The 17,598-nt window shown below is 40.1% G+C and overlaps 1 protein-coding gene across 1 annotated transcript in view; it reads left to right on the plus strand.

The window, feature by feature from the left end:
- Nucleotides 1-17,598, plus strand: part of TTC17 (tetratricopeptide repeat domain 17) — a 78,559-nt gene that overhangs the window by 26,831 nt on the left and 34,130 nt on the right. Inside the window, 3 exon segments of the mRNA XM_063117436.1 lie at nucleotides 296-373; nucleotides 3,543-3,767; nucleotides 5,330-5,516. Of these exon segments, the coding sequence (XP_062973506.1) occupies nucleotides 296-373; nucleotides 3,543-3,767; nucleotides 5,330-5,516 (490 nt within the window).

The following is a 17,598-nucleotide window of genomic DNA, read 5'->3' on the forward strand; positions in this document are numbered from 1 at the left end:
CATTTGTGCTGATATAACCTATTATCTGTATTCTGTTCCATATTTTTATACTGTAGGACCAAGCTGAGACTATACCCAGTTTATAAAATTAACATTGCAGTTTTAATTTTTTCCCCATCAACTCCTGCCAATGTTCAAAATATAAAACTGAGGGTTTCTCTTTGTTTTCCATTTTGTGATAAAATATCTAGATTCTTTAGATCATTAAACTTAATTAACCAAACTAGCTCTTCTCATTAAATACTTTTTATATTCCATGATGTGTGGTTTTAAATGGTTGTCCTGTGTTGTGCAGATATTATACACTCGTGTCAACAATCAATCAATTACACAGCAGCAAATTGGATCATTTATCCATCATGCCATTGTAAAGGTGAGTCGAATTCTACTGCCTGCAATGTGTGGTTTTTACGTGCCTCTTAGAATCAGAGTCCCAAAGTACCGTCATCTACCAAAGCAAATATCTGTGTGTTCTAAGTTCTGGTTCTGCCAGGTCCGAGTCATCAATAAGATTCTTTTGGTTATCAAGCTGAAACAAGCCACTTGTGCAAATTGATGACAGTTTATTGATAGAAAATGGATGCAGAATATATACATGCAAAGAAAATTCACACCTCCTTCCAGCTAATCACGTTGTATAGCTGGGTGTCTGTCAGGGGGCCCATGATAGACAAAAGCTGTCCCTTTGAGCCACAGAAATTCTCCAGGCTGCCCCCTGAAGCGAGACCAAAACACAAAGCCTATGGATTGGATCTCCTCAGCTAGATTCTTGCCTACCTCTCTTTCAGGAGGCGACAGACTACATCCGTCCCTCCCCCCCCCTCCCGTCAGAAGAAGCAAGGGGGACTCCTCTCACATGTTCCCAAAGCAGCTCAGCTTGGGGAACTAATTGCCTTTCTAGTGCTGGTTAAGAGTGAAAACCTCCCAGCTCATCTTGAGATAAGACTCCATGAGAAAAGGGTGACGTAACTATGAGAGGCCCATCTAAGGAATGAGGCCTACTTTTGTCAGCTAAAGCCTACTAAAATCTATTCACTGTGTTATGCTACACAGGTCTCTTAGCATCCTACAAACTCACTACAGTCTATTTAATAATTCAAAATGTTCTGATTAACTATAAAATAATTCCACTTCCCTCTACTTGATTAGAGACGTTTGATTTTGGTATGTGAAATGAGCTAGCTTGGTCATGTTTTACAACATTCATATAGGACAATGATTGATTGATTGACAACATGAAATAAAGAGTATTTGCAGATAAAGTGATGTCCGCTAATGTGATGGGACTTTCACCATCCCTACTCCCCAAAGTAACTCTCCACAGCACCCGAAAACTTACTTCAGAGAGTTTCCCAGCCCACTAGAGCAGATTTTGAGAGTACATGGAGTGGAGGGAGAATTGAACTCTCTCAGTTGCTCTGACAGAACTGCTTCCATTAGCAGAATCCCAATGTTGGATATAACCCAAAGAATTTAGCACCAATTTAACAGCATTGTTTTCTGTGTACTCTTGATATCTGGACTTGTTTCAAACTACATGTCGGTATTCCTGTTGCCCAGTAGAAATATTTGTAAGGCAGGACCTATAAAATTTAGCAACTAGAATTTTTTGCTGCAATGATACTACCAGAATTTGAGGAAACGTACAGTGCTTGCACCATCTCTCCCAGTGTACTCGAATAAATATTTGTTTCTCTGACTAATAGGTCTGTATTTCTGTCTTCTGATAGAAGCTTTGTGGATAAGATGCTTTAGCCCATTTTCCATAAAATTTAAGATGTCTTGTGACTTCCTAACATATTTTTGATATATTAACTTCAGAATAAAGGCACAGTTAATCCTAGCCTGGCCCTCTATTGTTTCCAAAGCACCTAGCTATGTTTTTGCCAACATAATCAAGTCTTTTCGTCTGTTCCTTAAGATACCCGTCAAAATTGTTTTTGCATGTCTTCTCCCAGTCTTTCAGTTTGCCTAAAAGTGCTTGAAACTACTGTTCCTACTTTGCATACTTCACTTATGAGCCAATTATCTTTAAAAACAACAACAACAATCTGTCAGTATTCTCTACCCTCTCAAATATACTCCCTAACTTTGTAAATTGGTCTTCCTAGATACTTACTGCTTTTACTGTAAGCAGATACTTGCTGCTAACAGCTTTCTTGCCAATAAAATGTTGCTTTCACTTCCTTTGAGATGGGTGCTATCTTCAAGTTCCATCTCTAGAATTGTTCCTTTTACTTCCTTCAGCGGACCATGTTCTCTTACAAGGTTTTACACTGGGTGATTCTCCCCCCCCCCCTTATAATATCCTGAACAATCAAATCAGTGTGAGGGAAGGAAAGCAAGTGTGCATAACAGCCAGCAATAAGCTTCTTATTAGGCTTAGTGTTCACAATTTTCATAGGTAGTTGTTTGCTAACTCAATTTATTATCACATTATTCACTGAGAGAATATTCACAGTACAACCCTATGCATGGTTACTCTGAAGTTATTTATTTATTTTATTTATTACATGTTATACTGCCCAACAGACTAGGCTCTCTGGCAGTTTACAGCTAAACCATAGTATAACAATCCAAATTAAAACTTTAAAAGTCACATAAAACCAGAATAAGTTACAGTCCAGGGAAGGCTTGTCTAAAAAGATGTTTTTAGGAGACATTTAAAAGATACTACATTTTCCACCTCCCGAGCTGCACAAGGGAGGGTTTTCCAGAGGGTGGGTCTTCAGTAGAGCTTACTCTCTTAATAGGTGTGTTTATTATTGCATACAGTCTATCACAAAATCCCATTTAGTGCTTACTTTCATAATGTCCATTTACAAAAAAGAGAGAACTAATTTGGAAAAGCTAATAAACTAGCTCTATTATTTTTTCAAAACTAAAAGCTAATTTGGGGATTTGGAGAAGAGAGGAAGGAAACTGATCTGAACCTGGAGAAAAGGGGGGGGGGGTTTGCTGACAATAGTGTATTCTTCTCAACAGACCTGAAATTGCCCTCCTTGTCTTCTGGGGTGCCCAGTTTCAGGCCTGATATAGGCTTTGCCCTCCAATGTAGTGTTGTGCCCAAGTATGATGCTTTACTTTTTCCATGGGTCTTTAATTTGTTTTTAACTGTGCATATTTATTGTTCTATACTGTATGTTTTTATCTGTACGCTGCCCTGAGATCTTCATGATATAGGGCAGGATACAAATGTTTTAAACAAATCATAAAGGAGAAAACAAAGCCTTGCACTTTGACATCTGTGTGTGTGTGTGTGTGCGCATGCTAAACCTGCTCCCTGTTGATGGTGACTCCAGCCATGAAGTCTGTTCCTTTCTACATTACTACATCCTGTTTCTTTGTCACTGGCTGTCCCAATATATGGTTTATGCACAGCTCATTTGTATTTGTATGGCCGTCTGCTGATGATCACTGAAAACCATTCTAGAATTCTGTCGCTGGCACATCGCTAGGAAGCGATGGAGGACTAACAGTGCAAAAAATAAAATGAGACTAATAAGGATAACCTTTCTTTCTTTTCCCCCCTTTAAATTCAGTCGAGAGATCCCTTATGGCTAGTGCTCAATGAAGCTGGCCTTTACTGGCGTGCATTTGGAAATGGCACCTATGCCTTCACTTGCTTGCGAAAAGCGTTTAACTTAACCCCACACGAATTCCAGGATATCCCGTTAGTCAATCTAGCCAACCTTCTAATTCACTATGGCCTTCACCTGGATGCCAGTAAGCTGTTACGAAAAGCTCTAGCTGTCAATGGCTCTGAGGTGAGTGCCTTTTCTTTGAAATGTTCTCACTGGAGAAAAGCAGAAGTATTCTTGCTCCCATGTATTCTTCCATATTATGCAATATTTATTTATTTAGAGTATTTTTATCCTGCACCTCATCCAAAAAGGCTTCCGGAGCAGCTTACAATTGATCAGTAAAGAAGACAGTCCCTGCCCTCAGGCTGACATTCTAAAAAATACATGAAAGACGAGGAAAAGGGGATGGGGAAGGAAGAGGGAGAAAAGAAAAAAGAAATTAAGGAGACTGTTCAGGCTGGTGGGAAGGCCCTGCTCCCTCCTCTCATCTCCCAGTGGAGGGGCAGAACAACAGCTCCTTCTTCTTCCCCACAGGGTCATGATGGCCGTTAGCCCTGTTCAGGGACGAGGGTCCAACTGAACCAGGCTCTGATGGTCTCTGCCTGCTCCTGTCTCCCTCGCTGCTTCTTCACCACAGGGTCAAGATGACAGTTAGCCCTATGGCTTGGGGTGGGGGTGCAACTGAAGCAGGCTCTGATGTACTGGGCTAGACCAAGAAATAAATATTAGAATCAAAGCTTAATTTAAAAGTAAAACATTTTTAACAGCTTTACTCTGCCCATGCAAGGTGCCCCCTCCCAATTTTGTGCAATTTCTCGTCCCCTAGCAGCCCCCAAGCCTCTGGAGGGGGACTGGGAAAATTTCCTTCCAACTTAGGGTCCAAGCCAATAAGCTCAGTGGGGCACCACTGAACAAACTAATGAGTAATAACGTTCATTTTGTAAGGAGGACATATTTTGTTTCCCTGGTGTCTTACAGTTTTTATTATTATTATTATTTATTTATATAGCACCATCAATGTACATGGTGCTGTACAGAGTACAGTTTTTGAATCCTATATGTTTAATCTCAACTTTACAGGCAAGTTATATTAATATAATTTACTAGGTGGTTTAAATATAGTTATAGTTTACAATTTAAACCAGACTTCCCAAGGATATGAAAGTGCTTGTTATAAAAAAGAAGAGAAGACTGAGGGGAGACATGATAACACTCTTCAAATATTTGAAAGGTTGTCACATAGAGGAGGGCCAGGATCTCTTCTTGATCATCCCAGAGTGCAGGACACAGAATAATGGGCTCAAGTTACAGGAAGACAGATTCCGGCTGGACATCAGGAAAATATTCCTGACTGTTAGAGCAGCACGATAGTGGAACCAATTACCTAGGGAGGTCATGGGCTCTCCCACATGAGAGGCATTCAAGAGGCAGCTGGACAGCCATCTGTCAGGGATGCTTTAAGGTAGATTCCTGCAATGAGCAGGGGGTTGGAGTTAATGGTTTTACAGGCCCCTTCCAATTCTACTGTTCTATGAACTATGAAAATTTCCAGTTCCTTTGTCTAGCCAATTGCAGAATAGGTCTGAACTTAATACTTTGAATGTTCTAAAGATTTTTGAGCTTTTTCTCCATCTAGTTCAGGGGAAGTAAAAGGCAGAAAATTAGGCAATATCCACAGGTGAAACTCTGCCCTTTTCTCTATGCCTGTGCTGATGCAAGTTTGCTTCTTCTTTTTTCCCTTTTAGCCTCTGACTTTGTTGAGCTTAGGAAATGCCTATTTGGCTCTGAAGAATGTCAGTGGGGCATTACAGGCTTTCAGACATGCCCTGGATATTGCTACAAAATGCCTGGAGTGTGAGAGGAGCCTGAAGCTAATCCGCTGTTTGCAGTTCTATCCATTTCTGTACAACATCACCTCTTCTACCTGCAGTGGTAAGCAGCTGCTGAATAAGTCCCCAAATTGATAATTTATTTCTGTAACACTTATCTACAGAAATTAGATGACTGTTCTCTTTCATTGATGATCTGATTTCCCCCTCTACTTTATATGTGCAGCTGGAAAAGGGAATAGTGCTTTTCATTTAGATCTAGTTGAGAGTATTGTCAAAAGAGACTTGAGCAAAGTCTGTCCGCTATATTCCCAACTTAATTCTCCCGACAATGTCTGTTTACAATCTTTTCTACTCCGAGAAAGCTAGGATAGTATCACGTCTTCCTCCCCAGAGCATTATTGAACTATTCTTACATTTATTCCCCATCTATTTATTTAGCAAATGCCAAGAACCCAAAATTAGAGGCAGAGGGACTAGTAAAAAAAGAAAACACGTCTCATTAAAACCAGCACTTTCCTTGGTGATTAGAAATGTTGCTACATTAAAACAAGTGTTCTGTTTCTTCAGAACGTTCCATAAATACTTGAAGAAATTTAGCTTCTTGTTGAAGCAGAGCAGTGAAAAACTTAAACAAATGTCTTCAGCACTATCTGCTAAAGCTATAGAACATTCTTGCTCATTAATTCCACATGTAATTATAAATAAAGGTTTGGAACGGACTCTTGCACCAATCTGAGTTAATATGTCAGGAGTGTATTAAGGGTTGGAGTAGAATTCATTCTCTCTTTTCTTGAATATCCATTCTAGGCCAAAGTGTGGGAGTCTTCATAGTTCAGAAGAAAGGTTTTTCAAGGGCTTAGAAACAGGGCTGCACATACCCTTGTGAAAAATCCATAGCAGACAGCATCCACATGCAGTCACCCACCCCAAAATATACCTGCTTTTCACACTGCTGGGAGAGAAGTTCTTTGTCTGGAGGACACTCCATGCAGTTGCATTAAGCTTAATAAAACAGAGTTGCCTTACAACCAAAGTGGATTTTTATCCTTGACAATCTGCACATCCAGGTTCTCAGATGTGCAGAATCTAGAGCCTTGCTTCTCATATTTGCAGTCCATTTTAAAAAGAAAGTTTCTAGATTTCAATTGAAGAGGCATGTTTGAAGCCGTGAGGGAAGTTTTTGGGGAAAGGCTCAAACCACTTTGGAGCGGGGCAGAACTGCCCATAGTGCACAGCTGGCTATTAATGCTATTTGCTCATTATCCATTCCCCTCCAAATCCCATTCGCTGCTATTGTCCTTTCCTTCTTTTTCTGTCACTCCAAATGTTGCCCAAGCTCTTCCAAATTCTTAGACTGGAAGCAGAGAAGCAGTAAATGTGTGTGAGCTTCTATAATTGAGTGAAGAATATTTTCTTGGCAATGCCTATTACTGATATTCATCTCTCATTATTCTTAAACTATTCATAGTATCTATCTTCTGGTGATTGGTCTGGGTGGGGTGACACACGTCGTGTTAAACCCTCACATTTGTGCACTTCTGGGTATCTTGGGAATGCTAAATATGAGGTGCTCTAATAACATCTGAGTATCATCTGAAGAACTCTGCAGATAGGTTTCATGTGACTGCTGGAATATGTGTGCTTTTCATGTACACATGTATGTATTTTTTCATGCTGTATTTCTTGTATATCTTTAGAGTAACACACTGATGTTATGTTATACTTTAAGCAGGTATACAAGACCATAAGTAGAATTTGGTTTCTATTAAATATGGGCTTGGGTGACTGCATCATTCTTCTGCATTTAGCTATTTCAATTTGCTTTCATGAGAGCGAAGTGAAACCCCTACCTAATAAGAATGATGCTCCAAATGTGCCCATTGCTAGTTTGGTACTAATTTGGGGTCATATACATGATATTTCTGCCCTTTGTTTAAAAATGTGGATCTCCTCAGAAATATTCAAGACATACCAGAGGGATAGTACACAAAACACAGATTTACTGCTGGAAGCCTCCATATTTATATTGTCCCCTCTGCATTGCTCTTCATATACTGTGTTCCTTTCTTTTATAGACTACAAAGGTGGGCAGCCCTTCAGGTCACCTTGTACATCCCCTGCTAATGTGAGAACTTTAGAACTTTGAACATGAGAAATGGTGTGGACATTTCTTTGTTGTCTTTTTAGAATGTGAAATAAACATTCTAGTGAATCCAACTTCTGATATCACTGATTATTTTTTTTTTGTGGAGTTGAAAAAAAATACTCTTCAAGTAGAAAGAAGAAACACCAGCAATTCTCCAACCTGCTTAATGATCATTGTCCCCTTTTGAAATGGACAGAAAATAAAACCCTTTATAGGAATTATGAAAGTCAGGCCTTCAGATATATTTGAGCCTATGTCAAGAACAAAGGACACCCAGAGCTAACTAAACATAAAACTACTGTATTTCAAGGTAGACCGTTAAACCAAATAGATCGCTATTGTCTACACTGACTAGCAATGGCTCTCCGTGGTTTCAGACAATCCTTCATGCAAAGCATGTGCCCATCCATTGAGCAATGGCCACTCCCTGAATACATAAAACTATAAATAGACTATAAACATTAGGAATTATGCTCAAAGGTGTCAATTCACCTTTGCATCAGAGCTCTGTGCCATATGCCTGCCATAAGTATTTATGAATATGGAACCATGTCACTACTTATAAGATAAAGCGGTTATACAGCAATTACCAAAAGTTTATCCCCTGTGCAGTTATATATAAGGTGCAGACAGCTACACATTACATCTTGTCAACTTCAAAATGAAACAAAACTAATAAAGTTTTTTCCTGTTTTGTCACTTGTGGTTATAATTCTTAGCTGAATATGACTGCAGCTTTTGAGATATTTCTTCAGTAGTTAGGACTGTTTAACATGCTAAGTGTTTCTTACATAACTAAATAATTGCACACCCTAAAGATTGGTTTGTATAGGGTGCTTGCCTTTACACATGAGCATCCTGACCCATTCTTGGCCACATTCATGCTCAGCATTGTATATCTACACAAATACAGTTAGCAGCAGTTGTTAACAATGATAGCATTACTATTACTGACGTGTCACTGTGAGAGTATAACCCATTGATGGCTCAAGCTGTTCCCATGTAGGAGAGAAATCTTGTGTAAATCAGCCTTACAAGAATTCTTTAGACAAACTGATACACAAAATGCAGTTAATGCACCATTTTACAATGGTGTTCTCTTTGCATAATCAAATAAATAAAGTCCATGAATAGGGTTTGTTTGTAATTCACTAATTACTGGTGCTAAGTCTTATTTAGTGGCCAGTCATTACTTTGTGAAAAATGAGTCACTGATATATCTTGAACCAAACTAGGCTAAGGTCCATTAATATGCACAATCAAATACTAGGTGTAATTGAACATCACCATTGTTGTAGTTTTTGCCACACTTATCAAGTACCAGGAGGTTAATTGCATTGATGATTACCATCTGTTTGGACAACTCTTTAATCAGCATGGATAAACATCTTTGCACTGACAATAGTGCAGAAATGTGATTTCCCCTGCCTTCTCAGAACCTAGGAAGGTAAGGATCTCCCCTCTCTGTACTGGGACCTATTCTTCAGTGAGATATTATCTACACACACCTATCATTTTTGGTTTCTCATTAAAAGAACAGCAGAGAAGATGGAAAGAGGGATGCAGTACCAACAGGTAATACTCGTCCTCCCTGATCTAAGACCATAGAATGACTAGTAGACAGATACCTGTCTTTTCCATGTTGTCTCCGGCCATTCACAGAATTAAACAACTTAAAGTAATGGTTGCAGAGATGCTCCAAATAGGTTGTAATAACAATGGTATTTACCAGTGTTAAAATTCTTGCATGTATACTGTATATATGGGACCCAATAGTACAATCATGTGTAAACTTGTGTGTTTACTCAGAAGCAAGTCCCTCTGTGTTAAGAGGGGCTTACTCCCTAGTAAGTGGCTCCTAGTAAAGGCTTCATCCAAGGTCACTCAAGCCAATGTCTGTTTACACAACAGGACTTCCCCATGCTCTCTTCACTCCTGCATCCCCCATGTTCAACCACGTCTTGCCACCAACCTTCTGAAGTATATTTGGGGAAAGGAAATCACTGCCAGTAGTTTCCATTTCACTGGGAGACGGACAGAACTGGATTCTGCTACCCTATATGTCCCAAAAATACATCACCTTTTCCTTCCGCTTCATACCTCCTCCCTCCAAAGTCCTGGACACTATACTGCTGATGAAGGGGAGCTTTAAGTAAAGCACACAGAGCACATTTTACGTTAAATCTTGCACTGGAAAAAAAGATACGGTACAATCTGGTATATGTCTACTCACATAAGCCTGGTTGTGTTCAGTGGGACTTGCTCCCAGATAAATGGGCATAAGAATTTATTTATTTATTTATTTATTTATTACATTTGTATAGCACCCCATAGGCAAAGCTCTCTGGGTGGTTTACAAAGATTAAAAAGACTCAACATTAAAAATCAATATACAAAATTTAAAAACAAAAACATAAAAACAGCTAACATTTAAAACAATTTTTAAACACTTGGCCAGGCCAAAGCTCGTTTTGGTGTCAGTTAAAACTCAACATATGCTGCTAAATGTCTGGGAGAAAAGGAAAGTCTTGACCTGGCACTGAAATTTTTTAAGGATTTCAGCCTTAAAAGTTACTTAGGCTAGACTAGCATGCCTTTGGAAAATAATGTCTGACCACAACAACTGTGTCTAGCATCCCCACCCCCACCCCGGATTAATGCAAATATCAAATGCTATTATTTGGGATAGATCCATGATTGCAAGCCAGGTTTGAAAAATTGACTTCAGCTATGTGTTGTTGCCTACCTAGTCCAATGCCCTTTATGTATTCACTTCATCTCTCTCCCTAGAATACTGGTGGCCTCTTTCAGGGATGGGAAACATGTGGCCTTTTACATGTTGAATGCCCATCATCCCCAGCCATCATAGCCAATGTTCAGCATGATAGAAGTTGCACTCCAACATCAGGAAAGCCACAGGTTCCCCTATCCATGCATGCACTACTGTGCTGTTCTCATTCTGTATCATTATAGTTCTGCTTTTTCTTAGCTTCTCAATGCTCATGTTAATCAGCCCATGACCATTCCCAATCCCATATGTGTTTTTTAAATTCGTCTAAGTATTTCTAAAATATAGTATATCTTTCTTGAATTAGCACCTATACCGTGCTAACTGAAAATGCTTTTTTCTGGTGCCCTCTTGTGGCATATGATATATGGTTGCATTTCTTATATACGCTTCTTGGAATATAACTCATCAGGTGGTTTCCTTCAGTGTTCTTTACTTCAGAACTATACTGGAAGAATTTATACAATATTAACACCAGAGTTCAGAATGGGGCAGACTCTGACCTGGTTTGCACAATCAAAATAAGCCATGGTAGCTTATTTAAATTGTGGTGCATGTGGTATGTGATTTGCATAATCACCCAGGCGCAACTTGTTTCAAGTTTATCTTTATTGTTCAAAGCTATAGGCCACCACAATTCCACATGGACATAAATAATAGCATACAACAAAAAATACAGGCCAAGTTTTTTGTTTTGTTTTTTTAAAAAATCAGTAAATAAACTAGCACATTAAAACCTCATTTCCCCTCAGGCCCTTAATTTTCTGGCAGCTAGGGCAAATTTTGCAACCTGGAGCGTAATATCTACATCATTTCCTGTAAACAGTGTACAAATCTGATCCAGAAAAGGTCTATTTGACAAAAAGCTGAGGATATGATGGAGAAATGTATACCTTGGGGATTCATATAGAGGGCAGCGTAGTAAATGGTGTTCAATATCCTCAACTTCACCAGGCTCACAAATGCAGAATCGTTGATGAGTTGGGATATTGTTAAACCTCCCGTCCAAATAAGCAGAGGGCATACACTGGAGTCATAAAACTCTGAATGATTTTCTTAGTGTAGCTGTAAATTATTTTTTTAGGGTTGATTATTTAAATTGCGGTGCATGTGGGGTGTGATTTCTATCAACACCACCCAGGTGCGACTTGTTATGTTGTCCATCTCCAGGCAGCACAGCTTGATGGAGGGGAAACAACCCTCCAACAGCCAATGGAGGGTTGTTTTGCCATCCAACAAGCAGTGTTGCTCAGGTTCAGGTGATACGACAAGCCAAACCCAGGCAGTGATTATGGAAATCAGCCCGGCATGTATCGCAGTGACTTACTTTAATTGTGCAAACCGGCCCCTATATCTAACAAGTGAGGAAGATGTTGGTTTTGCTTATCCAGCTTTTCTGACTTTTAGACTATAATAGAGCCTCATCTTAAAGAAATGTCACTAAAATTGAAGAGGACAGAAGCAATGTAACCTCTGCACAGCAAGGCTTTAAAGAAACTTACAAACATTTTTTTTTTTAAAGCTAGGTTTCTCCAAGTTTTGTATTTTGAGAGAAACACTGTCTTTTCCATTTGGATAAGGAGAATAAGGTCATTAGAAAAATCAATTATTGCATAAGCCCTATTTTAATACTTCAATTTTGCAAATTTAGAATCTCAGGCACCTTTTGGCCAACATTTCTAATAGCACATATTCAGCTTTGGGTTGTAGATACATTGCGGTCAGATTGAGGGTTGTTCCAGTGTAGGATTTTCCTTCATAAATTTCTTTTCCATGTAAGTAAAAATATGCAAACTACATAGATCTGACGTGTACATGCCTTTTCTTTTTTGCATCTGTACATATTGAGAAGCCCCAAATTAGCTGCAGTTGCTGCTGCATTGTGAAACAAAATAGGTGTGTGTGCATAATCAACAGGAAAGTTTCTATGTGGAAATACCATCTTACTGTGAGAGCAGATGGAATTCACGTTTGAAGCAGCCCTAACTATGTGTAGGGGAAAGTCTTCATACATACATCTGTCGCTCATAGTACTTTATGTATTTTGGGTAAGATAATGACCACTGCTTGAATTTGAAACTCCATATATTTTGAACAGGAAAAGATTGTTACCCTTGCATAGCATTTTTTTTAATTTTATTATTTTATTTTTTACTTTTGCATATTTACTGAGTGAGTGGCAAAAGGTAACAATTGTTTGGGTAGATTTTAGTGATGGGAACTACAGTTAGCACAGTAAGGTCTAAAAATGACGGTATGTTTGTCTTCACTTATATATATTTTTAAAAATACTTACAGTACAAAAGTAAATTAATTTTCATGGGGCTCATTTGCCAGGAGCTGTTCAGCATGCCTCAAAAAGTCAAATTTCAAGATAATTTAACCCTAATTAAAAACACACAATAGGTTAACAGATATTATATAGGTCATATCCAATGCAGCACTCACTGAAGAAGGAATCCCCCCTTCTCCCTCCCTGCCCCCCCCATCCCCTTGCATTCCCTCAATCCTATTCTCAGGGTTGGGGGAGCGTTAGAAAAGGTCTGAACTCTTTATGATGCAGGCAGAGGGGGGATCCAGTGGCAGAAGGAATTGGGTGGTGTGTGAGTGGAGTGTCTATAGCTCTTCATCTTACATTTCAGGCCTTTCCTTTGAGTCACTTCACCATCAGAAGAGGCTCAGTCATTTGAATGGAAAAGAGTGGGTGGGGAATCCATTGCCCTGAACAGTGCAATGGAATATAACCCAATATAACACTGCACAACTAGTCCCGATATTAAAATATATTGTGTAGTAAAACGTTTTTTAAAAAAACCAAATCACTTTTCTATGAAAAAAAATCTCTAAAAGCATCGTCACTAGAGAACACTTTTCAGGGTAGAAGGTACAGGAAAAGACAACTTGGAAAAGCTGTTTGTCATAGGGCTTTCTAAAGCCTGATCACCCACCCAGCTTAAGGTGTGTCTGCGAGATTCCTATGCCAAAGGTGCTATGTAACCACAGCCACCATGAAACTTGCCCATGAGTAGGTCTCTTACGTTAAACACCTGGCAAACCTAAATACTGACAAAACCATTGATAGCTGCTACCCTATACACATGAAGGAGTAAGCTCCATTTAATTCATACATTTTAGTTTTGTACTTCTGTGCATAGGATTTGGTCTTAGGGTTTCTTTCAAACCTACTATTTGGCCCTTACATGATTTTGAGGATGATTTTGAATACACAGGTGTTAATAATGGAAAACAAGACGAGCAGAAAGAAGCCCAAATCTACTGGGTCCTCAACTCATTTCAATTTACTTCTTGAAATGCTTTTCAAGATCAGATTACAGTTTCACACATTTGAGTGTGACAGTCCTGAACTAACATTGTGGGATAAGCACAGCACTAATTACCTTTATGAAAATGAAGAGCAAGCATGGCCTTTTAAAACAGAAAATATGCAGATTGGGAACAGCAGGACTTGCTGAAGACATTTTGCTACTGGGGGCAGAAACTGTGCCCCTGCCCCCCCCCGCCAAATCTACTGAAGTTAAAGTGCATTACTTTGCCAAGTTATTTTGGCATCTCAGGCAAAACAAAATTGCAGAAGTATCTCTCCCTGGCAGTTACTATATACAATAATACCAATTTGCTGCCCTTTCATGACACCCAAAATCTGCCTGAGGCAATTGCCTCACTCTGCCTAATGATAGGGCTAGCCCTGGGTAGCAGCTGTCTGCCACATGGTGCATTCTTTATGGTTTGCTGGCTTTGGATCCAATCCTCATACTAGCAGAAGTCCACTCATCCAATAGTACTTCCCCCTTCTTTTCCCAGTGCAGCCCCCTGAGTGTCCCCCAGATCTGCTCCAGTGTGTCCCCCAACCCTCCGGAGCAGGTTTAAGGTGTGTGTAGAGGGAAGGGGGAATCCATTCCACCAGTAGTTCTGTTCTGTTAGCAGAATGATGCCAGTGTATAAAACCTTGTGTTGTTGAACAAGTTCTCGCCTATGCCTAAACGCCACATTAAGTCTTAATACAGCTTCCAAAGACGTTGTCTTTCTATCTCTAGGCTTGGTGAGACTTAGTTTCGTTGAAATCAATGGGACAAGTTAATCACGATTAACTTATGTCCCATTTATTTCAATGGGAGGAAAACATGACTAATATTGTCTGGCACAAACCTTTTGTAAGCATTTTTTAAAACAAAAGACTGAAATACATTCACATTAGAGAGTTTGCGTGTTAATAGGAGATAGCTTGGCCCCTGTTTCTGTGTCTTGTTCTAACGAACAGTAGACAGAATGGGTTCATATGGCGAGGCCAATAGCAAGATATATTGAAGAAATGGGCAAAGGCAGTGAGTCTCCATATAAGATGATGTGCAGATTTAGAATATGATTTATTGTTGAAAGATTTTTTGAAAACAATTGAAATAAAGATTAGAAGCTACAATTCACGCCAAAGACATTTGCTGAAAAAAAGCCATCTCCATTCTGAATGTCTGTGCCTTTCACCCTCCCCTGTCTTCTAAAGGACGTCAAGTTATTTTTGAGGCACTAATTGAAATTCAGACCACAACACTGCTTAGCCTGCTGCTCTATATGTAGCATCAGAATACCCTGAGAGGCATTGCAAATAGCATTTTCTAGTCTTATCTGCTGACGACGTTAGAGAGTTAAATTTAGAAAATCATCTTCCATGTTGGGCCTCGTTCCCAGACACTGCTGAGAACATACTGTGGTCTCTATCCACGTCACAAAGAGAAAAATCCTGTTGTATCCAGTGACGAGTGAGGACAAGGGGTGTAGTGGCTTTTAACGTAGCCAGCTATGCCACCACCTTACCCATTATTACTGGATCAATTGTGTATTTTTAAAGGAATTACGGTATTGTCAGCCATCCCAGTAGATTCTCTAGGGAGGTGGGCTTTGTGTACGTGTGTCCCTTTTGAGCCACACAGTGTAAATTTAGCAGACAGACGTTCGTCCTGATTTTCCTTTTCATGATTTATTTAGTGATGGTTTATATTTCATAAGGGTAATTTTTAGCACTATCTTCACTAGGAACAGAGCCCATTATGCAATGGTCAGATGTTGGTTTGTGTGTGTGTACGTGTGTGTTCTTCTACTGCTTTCCTTATAACACAATAAGAGAAATCTCAGAACAGTAAACTTTAAAAATAAATAGGTAATATTGGAGAAACATGTTTTATTACACTTTATCCTATGAACAAGTTAATTTTGTTAAGTACAATTTTGGAGGAGAGGGGGAACACCATGAATTAAAAACAAATTACAATTGGAAGTACTTATTTGCTATCTATATAAATAAGTAGGGCTGTGCACCGCCCCGGGTTCGAACCCCGAATCTGAACTGGATCGGGGTGATTTGGAACCTCCAGAACTGGATCCAAACTGGTTCAGGCAAAATCCAAGGCGGCCCGAAGCCAACTGCCTCCGAAGCTTCGGGCCGCCTTGGCGCTTCAGAGACGGCCAACCTCACCAATCTCCTTACCTGCCTCCACCGCCCTTGTGTCCAGCGGCTTCCACTGCCACCGACGCATAAGACAAGAAGTAGGCTGCGCGGCCTACTTCATGCCTTATGTGTCAGTGGAAGCCACCAGATAGCGTAGGCAGGTAAGGGGGAGAGGGGGGCTTACCTGCTCCGCCGCCTTTGCATTTGGCTGCTTCCACTGCCGCCGACGCATAAGATAGGAAGTAGGCGACGTGGCCTACTTCCTGTCTTATGTGTCGGCGGCAGCTGCCGGATGCAAAGACCGCGGCAGAGGGGGGAAGGGGCCTACCGGCAGTGGACAGAGGATGCACCAGGTAAGTGGGGACAGTTTTCTGGGTGTCACCTGCACAGCCGGCACCCAGAAAACTCGCGAGTTGCCTCGGAGGGCCTGAATTTCGCCTCAGCTTCGTCGCCGAGGCAGGTTGGGAACCACCAAGGCAGATTGGTGCTGCTTCAGGGGCTCCAGATCGGCCTCCGAGGCGGATCGGGGGGTCCCTGCGCTGCCGTATAAATAAGGCCATTTTCCTCTTGAAATATATCTAGGTAATGAACACTATATTGGAACATCAAAGTAAATTAAGTTTTGTTCACTTTAGGATTTGTTGCATTGATTCATTGGTGTAAATAGATGAACGTATGTAGCCATGACAGAGAGAAAAGAAGCTCTGAAGAACACTGAATTCCTACTCTGCAGCCACTTGAAGGCCTGCCAGGCACTCAATTTTTTTATTTTAGCCTTCATAGGTTTTATGGGCTTAAATTACAGGAGTGTAGATTTTGGTTGAACGTTAGAAGAAAAGGCTGACAATGGAACCAATTGCATCGAGGTGGATGGACTCCCCTTGATGAAGGCTTTCAAGCAGAGGTTGGACAGCCATTTGTTGGGGATGCTCTAGTTCTGGATTTCTTGCATTGAGCAAGGGGGTGGCCTACAAGGCCCACACCAACTCTGTAATTCTATAGTCCACATTTTCTGAAGTTGCTTTTAAATGGAAGACTCTGCATGAAACTCAGTCATGTGAATGTTTTCCCTGATCTCCTTTCCCTATGCCTTCCCTAGTTAGTTAGAACGTGTTACCTAAGTTATCTAAATCCGTGTTGAGCAGAGAAGTTCTGTTACCCTCCACGTTTTGACTATATATGCGATTACTAACCCAAAATTACATTTACCCTGATTGCAACGGTATTGTGATATTGAGTCATGTTCACTTTGTGATCTCCAAGAGAAATTCTCCACAGCAGTGTTAGTCCCTTCTATTGTTATTCTCCATTCTCCCCCACCCCAAATCCCCTTGGTACGCTTAAGGTGCAATCCTATGCATGTTTAGACAAGGGGGAAAACTACAATTCTCAGCATGGAGTTGTAGGCCTTTTTTCTGTCTAAACGGGCATAGGAGTGTGCCCTTAAATTGTGGCAATTGTGATGAGACATCTAGTGTTTTTGATCTTCCCATTTTACACACACGTGATCAGACCAAAAAGTCGCCCTTTGAAAGCTAGTAGCAACTATCCACCAGCTGTTAGGCCAAGCAAGTCTAACTTTATATCAGGACTTCAACTCCCCAAGTGGCTAGTGCAGTCATCCAGTCAATTTTAACTTATTAATAAAACACCTGTTCTTCTAGAATTTTCTTATACTTTCTGTGCTCCCTTTCCCTAATGTTGTTTTGAATTCTCTAGGGTTGTCCCATAAAATCTTCTATACTTAAAAGTTGTTTATTTTATCATAATGGTAAGATGAGCAAGGT

The sequence above is a fragment of the Elgaria multicarinata genome, chromosome 2, assembly GCF_023053635.1.
Source record: "Elgaria multicarinata webbii isolate HBS135686 ecotype San Diego chromosome 2, rElgMul1.1.pri, whole genome shotgun sequence".
In the NCBI taxonomy this organism is placed as follows: Eukaryota; Metazoa; Chordata; class Lepidosauria; order Squamata; family Anguidae; genus Elgaria; species Elgaria multicarinata.